This window comes from Nycticebus coucang, chromosome 16 (assembly GCF_027406575.1).
Source record: "Nycticebus coucang isolate mNycCou1 chromosome 16, mNycCou1.pri, whole genome shotgun sequence".
Lineage (NCBI taxonomy): Eukaryota > Metazoa > Chordata > Mammalia > Primates > Lorisidae > Nycticebus > Nycticebus coucang.
The window spans coordinates 12,245,154-12,257,353 of NC_069795.1; the positions used below are offsets into that span (position 1 = coordinate 12,245,154).

Here is a 12,200-nt window from a genome sequence, read left to right on the forward strand (position 1 = left end):
TCACTTTTGGTAAAACGGGTGGAGACTTCGTTCCTTCCTGAGGAAGGAACCAGCAGGGAAGGTTCCTGAGTTTGATCATTCTCACCGTACATTTCTCCATATGGTAGGGAGGTTCGGGGCCACGCTGTTTACTGTTCTGCTGTCTTTGGAACAGAATGGCTTTCAGCCTTCGTGAGTGACTGTCATGGCCACTGTGGCAAGCTTCCCTTTCATCAGTGAGCTACAGCCGATAGAACCAGGCCACATCAGTGAACCTGCCCAACCTTGCTGCTTCCGTTTGTCTCTCATCACCCTCTGATGGAAGCGCAGGCTGGTGCTTCAGGCAACTCCACCACTTCTGGCATTTGGGTCAAACAATGGTCATACTAAGGGTGTGCAGAACTGAATTTAATCCTGACCCCTTCAAATAAAACTGTTTCCATTTCAAGAAGATCTGTGACTTTGTAAAGGTAGCTCTCTGATCTTCCCTAAGGTATAACAGCATCAAAGTGACTCTGCCAGATAGTGGAGAACGATAGAGCACACGTCCGTCATGTGCCGTTACTGGAAGACATGCCTTCGGCACGCCACAGATTTCAGATTCTTCCCTTTGAATAGGTTTTCTCTCAGAGTGAAAAAGCATTAATTTTCAAAGTATGAATCTTTAAAAACGAACATACCTGATGCTTGGCCTAGATGAAGGAAGGTGCATTTTACAGGAGATTTTATTACTGTGTCTTGGTCTTCAGATTCTAAATACACAGATACACAGTAGTTTGTGTTTGGAATTAACTTGTCGATGACATAGGTGATATTTCCACTGATGTTTTCTTTTATTTTGGGTTTATGCTGTAAAAAAAATAGCCAAAAAATCAGTAAGACTTTGAATGAGAATTTCATTTAGAGGAATCTTTTTGGGGATTTGTCTTCAAATCTTACACAGAATTAAATCACAGAAGAAGGATTTATAAGTCACTTAGGGCAAGCAATTTGTACAAAGCCACATACACATATATTTATATACACATGCATACATACATATTTCACAACCATGAAATCTCATCTAGCAACTTCATTTTATAAATGAGGAGAAAAGGTCCCAAACAGGAATAATCTCTGTGACGTCAAGATTATTTTGTCTCATTGACAACGTGTGTCTACTTTACACATGAGAAAGTGTAACGTACATATTAACTCATTTGATATACAATTAGTCTGCAAAGTAGGGAATTTCCGTTCCACAGATGAGGAAACTGCAGCTAAGAGTGGTTAAGTAACTTCTCCAAGGTCACACAGCTTGTCTGCCCCAGACCCGAGGCTGATGTCTACTTTCCCGTTTTCTCCCTTGAAACACCTTGCCTCTTCTTTCCCATGTAGCTGTGTTCCATTTCAGATTAAAAAGATGATATGAAGGTTCTTTCACAGTGAACAACTTTTGTACCATATTTTATAGTTTTCAAAGTACATTCTTATTAGCAGTTTTTTTTTAATTATTTAGTTTTTACTTCATAATCATGAACAAAAATATGGTATGCTTCACGAATTTGCGTGTCATCCTTGCACAGGGGCCATGCTAATCTTCTCTGTATCGTTCCAATTTTAGTATATGTGCTGCCGAAGCGAGCACCTTACTAGCAGTTTTAGAAATGAGGATTTCTGGGGCCGCGCCTGTGGCTCAGTGGGTAGGGTATCAGCCCCATATACCGAGAGTGGCAGGTTCGAACCTGGCCCCTGCCAAACTGCAACAACAACAAAAAATAGCCCGGTGTTGTGGCGGGTGCCTGTAGTCCCAGCTACTCGGGAGGCTGAGGCAAGAGGATAGCCTAAGCCTAAGAGATGGAAGTTGCTGTGAGCTGTGATGCCACGTTACTCTACCAAGGGTGACAAAATGAGACTCTGTCTCAAAAAAAAAAAAAAAAAATGAAATGAGGATTTCTAGGTGTTCAAATATAGCCTTCTGTAATAATGCTTTTCTCTAACTTTCTGTCTAAAGGAGGAGGATTTAATAAACCAACACAGTCCAACAAACTAAAAGCTTCCCCATCCAGTGGCCACTGCATAGAAAAACTCCTGAGAAGAATGAGCTTGCCCCTCCATCTCCAACTTTCCTCTTCCCTCTTCCCTCTCTTTCTTGAATCTACCTCCGCCAGAGGTCTTTGCCCCATGACTCAACGAACTACTTTTATCGGGGCACAGTGATGTTGCTGAATCTAATACTCACGTCTCTTCCAACTTGTCCCATTTGCATCACTGCACTCAGTAGGTCAGTTTCTCTCTCTGGAACTTTCTTCGCTCAGATATCAGGACATCACGCTCACCTGTTTTTCCTCCTACCATGCCAGTTGCTCCTTCTTAGTCTGTTTTTGCTGTTTCTTCCTCATTCGCTAGATCTAAATTTTAGAATGTTCCAGGGCTCCACCCTGGATGTCCACTCCCCAGGATCCCATCTGGTTTCTAGGCACTCAACATAGATCAAGGAGCCAAAGGCTCTCCCAGGACATGTGTCTGGCTGGGAGTTCTCCCCTGGACTCCAAACTCGGGGCATCATATCCAACTCCTGCCCAACATCTCTGAGGTGCCTTATGGGCACCTTGAATTTAATGTGTCCAAAACTGAACTGCTTCTAACTCCTGCTTGCTCCATCCACAATCATTCCCATTTTAGTTAACAGCAACCCCAACTTCTCTCCTTCTCTACCACTCCACACGTCCAGTCTACTTGAAAATGCTATTGGCTCCCTGTGCACAAAATATCTATGCACAATTTGATGGCTTCTCATACCCTCAACCACCAAGTGGGAGAAGCCACCACCATCTGTGGCCTGGATCATACCACCTATTTTCCCTTAATTTAATCAAGACCAATTTTCTTTAATGAAGAGGATTAACTATAATTTTCCTCTTACAGACTTATCAATATCCTAATAAGCACAAGATATTTATTTTAGAAGTCACAATCTAAGACTAGAGTGAGCGGCTCTAGGCTTGAACACAAATGAGACATGATTGAAAAACAATATCCAGTGACACTCGATACAGTCCCCAAGTCACATGAACCTATTTTTCCCCTATTATTTTTGCTTCTTTTTCCTTGTGTGTTAATTATAATCCATATGGATATTAAAGGAAAAATGTTAATAGTCATATACTGTGCCTGTTAAGTGACTACTATCCCCATAGTGTGGTAACTGGTCTCCCAACTTCCACCTTTGGCCAAATGATCCATTCTAAAGTCACCAGCCAGGATGCTGTTAAGCCTTGGGGCCTCCAGTGATTTCTGTCACACTCAGAAGACTCAGACCCATGAAGCCCTCCCAGGTCCAGCCCCATCACCTCTTCCTACTCTTTCCGTTAGCTACTCCATTCCTGCCACCTCTCCATGCTGTGTCTCAAACCCAAGGGCCCACTCCAGCCTCGGGGCCTCGGAACTTCCTAAGCCCCCTGCCTGACATGCCTCTTCCCTGATGTCTTACAGGCTGATCTAACTTTCAAGGGTTTTATAATTGGCAAAGGGTCCTGCAAATGTAAGCTGTAGGTATAGCTGTGCCCACTGGTGGGTGCACTTTGTCCACTTTCACTTATTCCAGCATCCTGAGGGATGCAGCCAAGGAAAACTGAAGATCTGGGTCTGTCCGACACCATGGTTACCCTGAGGTTACTGACAGGTCCTTTGGGGGGCATCAGGAGGGGCCAGAACTGCCGGAGAGTGTCACTTCCCCCACTGTGTGTGACAAGGGAAGAGGCAGAGACAGACGCTCAGCTAAACCACTCTTTTCAAAGACCTCTCTCCCCCTGGCTTGCTGAAATCATGCTTCAGACCTCTCTCTTCTCTGTATCCCCTGATGCAACGCACATGGATTATTCTCTTAAGATTGCACTGCAGGGTTAAATCAGTACACTTTCACAATAAATGAACTATAGAGACTTTTTCCTAAAATCAGACTTTGTAGTTTTAAGTGTTCAACTGCAAATTTCTTTTTTCAAAGAGACAATTATTTTGTTGCCAACTCACTACCGCTAGAGACAACTTACCTTCTTAACAACCCCCTCCGACTCTTCTTCGATGATGAGTGATAAACCAAACTGCCTTCCTTCCTCAGTGATGGGAGGAAATTTCACCAGCACATTAATGTTGTCTGTAAAACCAACAATCTCAAATTCCGGTGGTTCAAAAGACACTATTTAGAAAAACAAAGTCAGACACACACCCGGTGTCAGTCAATGATTGTGTAACAGATGCTTCCCATTTTGATGCAACCTTAAGTCTTTCAAAGAAAAGCTATTTGCATTTTTATCAGCCTAGGATCCACATAGTAGTATGTATTATTTTTATTTTATCGGTAAAAAAATCGAAAATAATAAAATAATATAGGTGAAACGAAATCAAGAAAAGATTTTACAAAAGAAGCCAGTAACTTTCCCGATTTTCAGGCTGTATTCTTAATATAAAATTAAAGATGACTTATTTGCATATAATAATAATTATATAATCATCATAGAAATATCAGAAGATAAGCCACGTACACATATACGTAATCTAAAATTAAATCAGTCTGCTTTGCATGATGTATATTTTAGGTAACTGTATTTCATAAACATATCAATACACAGCTAGTTGCATAAGGGCTACAAAGGATGCCTTGTGGGCTGTGCACTTTTGCATTGCCTGTGAGTTCAGAATGGTTTTTATTTTTTAAGAGTTGTAAACAAACAATGAAGAAGAATGTGTGACAGAGACCAGATGTGGCCCACAGAGTCTAAAACCGTTTCTTCCCTGGCCCTTTCTAGAAAATCTGCTACCCCCTGATTTACATCACAATTTTTCATGACTGATTCTATTCCACTAAGTGACTATACTAAGGTCTAACTGATTCACTGTTTCAAACAGTTAGATTGTCTCTAATTTCTCTGAAAAGACTCATTGTACATTGAGTGTTCGTGTAGTGAAGTCTTTCCATTTGTCCTTAACAATTTCTTTAGGAAAAATTACCAAACAGGAATTCTAGATTGGAGTAGGCAGATGTTAAGGTTTTTAATACATACCGTCAAAGCCTTCAGAAGAACTGCACCAAAGCATGTTATCTGTATTCCCTCTAAATCTGGGCATTTATTTTTCATATTTATCATTCGAATCAAGAAAAAAATCTCATTATTATATTAATGTAGATTCTTTCATGATCCAAATACCATGACCTATATATTGTGCTTTTCTTTCTTTTCTATGTATACACGCACAGATTTGTCTGTTTATATACGCAGACAGACATGCACACGATTCTGGCAAAGCTCGCATCTAAACTGTTTGCCGAAGAGAGAATCGGTCTTCATTACCACTTTGCTAAGAGTGTGTGTGTGTGCACGTGTGTGTGCCCGAACTCACACCGCCTATAACAGGGTGCTGAAGCTGAATTGCTGTCCTGGAAACTGGTTGTGAATTGGGAAACTGAAAGAGTAATGGAGCTGGAGCTGTTAAGGTAAGTGCCTTGGGGAGCTGACTCCAGTCACCAGGAAAGACAAAAGGGGCAGACTCACTCTTGGGGGTCCAGTCTTCTCCTCTGGGTGCTCACATGCACAAGAGCTGCTGTGTTACCATCTGGGGGTGGAGCTGCAGTACTAAGAAAAACCCTGGCCCAAAGACATGGGAAAGCTTAGCTGGAGAACATGAACCCAGCTCCCACTTTCTTTTGGGCTGTGAAATGGAAAAATTGCAGTGACTACTGTTTAAATGCCTCCTTTACCAGGCTTTGAGCAAATCTGTGAAGTACAGATTACTGTTCCACTTTTCAGATAAAAAACTGAGGTTCAGAGAAAGGACGTAACTAGCCTATAGTTCCAGGTCTAGGAAGTGGCAGAGCCAGGAGGGGAACCTTGCAAACCCCTTCCTATCTCATGGTGGAGCAAATAATGATGATCTTGATGATTAGGATGAAATGGAGAAACAGAGATCAACTCACTGTCCAAGGCCAGCAGGAAAGACTTCGTACACTTGACCAGCAATGTGTTCCCTCTGAATCCTTCTACTACCGTGAGGTAGATCTCGTGTATGTTTTTCCACACACCTGTTAGGTCACAAAATGATCTTTTGGTATTTGTACAATCCTCAACAGTCTTCATATCTTCTTTTTTACTATGGAAAGAAAAGAAATTGAAAAAAGGAAAATGTTAGCATTTATATCATGGGAATCAGCTCTCTGGGTGCCTCACTTCCTCATTTCCTTCAGGGTCTGCTCAGTCAAATACCACTATATCAAATCAGCTTCTTAACCCTCTTATTTAAGACGAACATCTAAGGTTCTTCTCACGCCTGCCCTGTCAATGCCTCTTGCCCTTCATTCTTCCTTCAGAGCGTTTCCTGCACCTGCCCCAGTAGGCCTTCGTTTGTTTATTGATGTCTCTGCCTACTTGCAGAACATACAGTCTGGGAGGGCAGGGATGCCTGGCATGTAGGAGGTGTTCAGTAGGTGTTTGTTGGATGAATGAATGACTGAATGAATGAAACTTGGGCTTTTATTATAAAGGGTCATATCTTTCTACCTCTACAGAACAATCATAAATGCCTTCCCTGAGAGCCTCCCTACCGCCACCTTCTCTGGCTAAGACTACAAGATCCAGTCTAAGTCCTGGGTAGAGATCTGATCTACTGAGCTTCAGAAAGGTAGGGGGTGATACACGTGACCACTGGAAGCAGAGTGAAACTTTAAGACTTTAGCAGGTGCTGAAGAGAAACTCCACTGCTGGGTCAGTCATAGCAGTAGCAGCAGCAAATAAATAACCAACAAAGACATTTCAAGGGGCTATGGATCAAAGCAATGACTTATGGGAGGGATCGTCAGACACAGAAGGAGAAAGCCAAAGAAGGCTCCACACATTATGTCCAATCCTCCTGTAACCCCTCAGTGGAGGTGTTAGCTTGGACAGGCTGAGCTCTGTACCAGATTGCAAGCTGATGAGTGACAAAACCTGACCTTGGACCCAGGCCTGTCCTAGAGTGGGCCAGATAGCTTTCTGGTGTCCAACCAGAATAAAGAAAGGTGAACATAATCAAAGTGTTCAAAAGACCTTTGCACTCCTCTCCTCAGAAAACACAGGAATTTTAAACATTCAGATCAAATGAATTGGAAAAATTATTACAAAAACCAAGCACAAAAATTATTTTGTTTTTGAGGTTTAGACCTGTAGGAATTCGCTTAGATTATAAATACAAGCTCTGTCAGAAAGAACTCTGGATTATTAAAGCATTCGATGATTAAAAATAGATGGGCACTTTGCTTTTGGCCTTTTAATACTTTGAATAAAGAAGAGAGAAAGAGAGAGAGAGAGAGAAAGAGAGAGAGAAAGAAAGATGTCACCTCTTCCCCCACTCCCTACAGAATAGAAGGAATATATAAAAAGTGAAATGTCAAACCAACCTCATGACTGTGTACAATAATGTATAGTGAGTTGGGACAATGGAATGATTTTTTAATTCCCACGATAAGATTGACCGGAAATTTCGTAATGTCATCTTTAAAATGCACGGTTCATTTGAAGACTCTAAAGAGAAAAAAAGGGAAAAACCACATTAAAATGTAAAGGCCCCTCCCAATGAAATAAAATAAAATGTAAAGCTCAAGATTGTATTCTGGTCACTGTTCAATCATTTCTTAAGATATAGGGCTCAATATGTCTCGCAGAGAAGCCTTTCAGAGAGCCTTGGGGTCTTGGAAACAGAAAGTCTATTGGACATGAGAAAGGAACTAATACAGTTTATCAATAAGCAACACATTGTCAGGGTAGGCAAGCTTGGGAAATAGGAACTCAGCACTGTGTAAACAGAATTTGTACGGAAGGGATTTTTCATTTATCATTGACTTTCTCCCTGTGGTTCATTGGACTAAGGTCATCCTGGCCCAGATGGTACACTTGCCCTTTCCCTCTACACTCTTTCAACTCAGCTCCCAGCTTCTCTAAGAAGTCCTCTGTAAGCAACTCAGCCTGCTGCAAGTTGGATTCCCTACTGTACTTATTCCCTAATCATAGAGGGGAAGGGAGTCGAATGTGTGCCCAGACCAGCCCTTTCTAGGCATTTAAGCCCCATAACAACGCTGAAGTAGGCACTGGTACTTGATCCATTTTACAGACTGTGAAACTGAGATGAGTTATGCAATGTTATGCAACTAAGAAGTGGCAGCAACAAAGCAGACTCAAAGCTACACTTGTCAAATCCTGCCTTATAAGGTTACATTTTTAAAGATCATTTAAGTTTCCTGTGGTTAGGACCCAGGCCTTCGCTTTTTTTTTTTTTTCCCAAGTTTCAGATATTTATTAGTCAGTGTAATCCCCGATGCAATACATCAGCAAGATTTCATGCATTGAGAGGAGAAATATTTCCTGTTAAGTAGAGGATAGTGCGATGGCTTCTGGAATACCTTCATTCTAAGCAGTTTTACAGTGAAACTTTTCTTTTAGAAGTCTGGATCATCTTGTTTCAGTTTGCAATAATCCACATTCACTGAGTAGGATTTGTATTGATCATTGAGAGCCAAATTGTATCAGGGTTCTGGGTATTGGTCAATCCAGATTTTAGTTGGCACAGAAAGGCCTTGGCTTCTTGATTGTCAGCTCTTCGGCCCCCAATACTTAGCACAGAGCTGGTCACATGTTTAATGCTTTGTCAAATTTTGTGGATAGATTTACACATGTAGGCAAGAAGTTAGGTAAAAAAATTATTTCCTTTTATTCAGAATCAACAGGTGGAAGAACGTAAATTAAAGAGAAATTATTTCTGGATCATTTTTTATTTGGCATGGTCTGCATCGCCTCATTCTTCAATTGGTGAGAGTATTAAAGAGTCTGCGTATTCTTTTGAGGGGTTTTAAAATGATCTCTAGTGTTAATTTCTTATAGTAGTTTTGTGAGACAAATGTGAAAACCCGAGTAGGCTCATTTTAAGCTCTTTTTATGGAGAAAGGATCTCAATAAAATCTGAGTTCACAAATCAAATTTCCCATACTTCATATCTACGATTTCTCCAACACTTTGACCCTTACACAAAATTTAGTGAGGCTAAGAAAATGTCTTACCAGTCCAATGCGGTGAAACACCAAACACTAGGCTGATGACCACTAGGAAGAAGAAAAAAAGGTTAGAGAAGCAACAAAGTTTCTCTCTAGGCTCAATTTAAACAGTTGTTACTTTAAGTCTAAGATTCTCCTATACACATGTATTAATACTGAATCAAGATTTTCTTGGGCAATAAAACAAAAATGCTCAAGTAAATGGTTCTTCCTTGACACTGACCCCAACAGCAAATGGTCTAAGGATGATGTCCTGAGTAGATTACAAATAGATCCATTTAGGAGCTGACACCAACAATTAGCATGCACAGACCCTGTTCTACCCTGATATTTTCACTTAAATATATGTGGGAACGTGGTCATTTCAGTAGATGCAGAAAAAAAAATCTGATAAAACCCAGCATACTTTCATGATAAAAACTCTCAACCAACGAGGAATAAAAGGAACATATCTCAAAATTATGAAAGCCATATATGACAAACCCACAGCCAACAACATACTGAGTGGGGAAAAGTTGGAAGCATTCTCCCTAAGAATGGAGCAAGACAAGAGTGCCCACTGTCACCACTTCTATTCAATATAATATTAGAAGTCCTAGCCAGAGCAGTCAGCCAAGAGAAAGAAATAAAGGGCATCCAAATCAGGAAAGCAAAGGTTAAACTATCCCTGTTTGCTGATCTTTTATCTACAAAACTCTAAAGAACCCAACAAAAGACCCGTGAATTCATAAATAAATTCAGCGAAGTCTTAGATTACAAAATCAATGTATGCAAATCACTAGCATTACTGTATATTAACAAAAGTCAAATGGAGAATCAAATCAAGGACTGAGTACTATTCATAATACCTACAAAGAAAATAAAATGCCTAGGAAAACACTTAACAATGGAGGTTAAAGATCTCTTCAAGGAGAACTTTAAAACACTGACAAAAAAAATCCTCAATGCCACAAACAAATGGAAAAACATTCCCTGCTCATGGATTAGTAGAATCAACATCATGAAAATCTCCAGATGGCCCAATGTGATTTACAGATTCAATGCAATCCTCATCAAAATACCAGTGTAATATTTCACAGATTTAGAAAAAATAATCCTAAACTTCATTTGGAGCCAAAAAAAGACCCCAAATAGCCAAAGCAATCTTAAGTAAAAAGAACAAATCTGGAAGCATCCCATTATCTGATTTCAAATTACACTACAAGGCTATAGTAATGGAAACAGCATGGCACTGGCATAAAAGTATAGACATAAACTAACGGAACAGAATAGAGAACCCAGGAATAAAACTATATACCAACAACAAACTGATCTTTGCCAAAGCAGACAAGAACATGAAACAGGACCCTTCTCTTTCACCACACACAAAAGTTAAGAGAGATTAAAGACTTAAATGTATGTCATGAAACCATAAAAACTGGAGAAGAAAATGTAGGGAAAACTCTTCTAGATGTCAGCCTAGGCAAAGAATTTATGACTAAGACCCCCAAAGGCAAATAAATATACCAGCAATGAAAGTAAACAAATGTGACTTAATTAAATTAAAAAGCTTCTGCATCGCAAAGGAAAAATCAACAGAGTGAACAGACAACCTATAGAATGGGAGAAAATATTCACAAACTATACATCTAACAAATGAATAATAACCAAAATCTATAAAGAACTCAAACAAATCAGCATGAAAAAAAGTCATCAAAAGATGGGCAAGGGGTGGTGCCTGTGGCTCAAGGAGTAGGGCACCAGCCCCATATGCTGGAGGTGGTGGGTTCAAACCCAGCCCCAGCAAAAAACCATAAAAAAAAAAAAAAAAAGATGGGCAAAGGACATGGGCAGAATTTTTTCAAAAGAAGATAGATAGGCAAATGGTTAACATATATATGAAAAAATACTCAACATCACAAACAATAAGAGAAATGCAAATTAAAACCATAATGAGATATCACCTTACCCCTGTTAGAATGGCTTTTATTAAAAAGTTCCAAAACAATAGATGGTGGGATGGATGTAGAGAAGGAAGACCACTTATACACTGTTGGCGGGACTATAAATTAGTACAACCTTTATGGAAAATAATATGAAGATTTTTCAAAGAACTAAAAGTAGACCTACCATTCAGTCCAGCAATCCCACTGTTGGGCATCTACCCAAAGGAAAAGAAGTTCTTTTATCAAAAAGACACCTGCACTCGAACATTTATCACTGTAAAGATGTGGAATCAATCCAAGTGCCCTTCAACTCATGAAGGGAGGGTGCCAAAAATGTATACATATTTTTAAGAGATGCTATCTATGTATTACTTTTCATTCTTATAATCAGAAGTATCTGGACACTGATAGTAACCACTTTGAGCCCCTCTTATAATTGCAGAAGTCAAATGTGACTTGCATTCATCTTTTGTTACTGGTATACATTGAGTATAACAATTTCAATAGTTTTTTTCCTTTCTTAAAATGTGTACACCTCTTTTCGGCACCCTCTGCACACACACACACACACACACACACACACACCATGGAGTACTACTCAGGTTTGAAAGGTAATGACATAATGTCCTCGTGGATGAAATTAAAGACCATTATTCTACGTCAAGTATCTCAGGAATGACAAATCAAACACCAAATGTTCTCACTAATAAGTGGGAGCTAATGGATGGGTACACAGGGGGCATGAAGTGATGCAAAGGACATGAGAAATCAAGAAGCATGGAGGGCAGATAGGTGGATGTGGGTTAAAAACTCAACTTTTGGGTACAATGAACACTATGCTGGTGATGGGCACACCAAAAACTTTGACTTAAGCATTATACAAGTTATCCATGTAACGAAAACACGTGTACCCCTCAATATTTTAAAATTTAGAAAAAAGAAAAAACATACATTTGGGCAATCTTTATACCAAAAAGAATTTCTTCGTTTTTGTTTCTTAAATAGTTGGGCTGGTTGAAGGAGTGTCTGGAGCAGCAGTTACCCAGCCAGAAAAATTCTCAGGATATGAATAAGCATGTTTCTAATTAATAAACTTTACTCTTTTTTTTTTTTTTGTGATTTTTTTGGCCGGGGCTGGGTTTGAACCCACCACCTCTGGCATATGGGACCGGCGCCCTACTCCTTGAGCCACAGCCACCGCCCTCTAATTAATAAACTTTAAAGGTAAAGACATTACCAAA

At 39.9% G+C, this 12,200-nt stretch overlaps 1 protein-coding gene and 1 non-coding gene across 5 annotated transcripts in view; both read right to left on the reverse strand.

Moving 5' to 3' along the window:
* IFNAR2 (interferon alpha and beta receptor subunit 2) overlaps positions 1 to 12,200 on the reverse strand; it is a 37,330-nt gene that overhangs the window by 12,573 nt on the left and 12,557 nt on the right. For all 4 annotated transcript variants that reach the window (XM_053564814.1, XM_053564815.1, XM_053564816.1 and 1 more), the window contains exons 3-7: positions 9,041 to 9,082; positions 7,388 to 7,511; positions 5,933 to 6,105; positions 4,011 to 4,156; positions 660 to 828 (exon numbers count right to left, since the gene is read on the reverse strand). In XM_053564814.1, the coding sequence (XP_053420789.1) occupies positions 660 to 828; positions 4,011 to 4,156; positions 5,933 to 6,105; positions 7,388 to 7,511; positions 9,041 to 9,082 (654 nt within the window). The remainder of the gene's footprint in view (positions 1 to 659; positions 829 to 4,010; positions 4,157 to 5,932; positions 6,106 to 7,387; positions 7,512 to 9,040; positions 9,083 to 12,200) is intronic.
* On the reverse strand, positions 1,500 to 1,606 carry LOC128568183 (U6 spliceosomal RNA). The gene has a single exon (XR_008375008.1). It is a non-coding gene; the product is annotated as a U6 spliceosomal RNA (small nuclear RNA).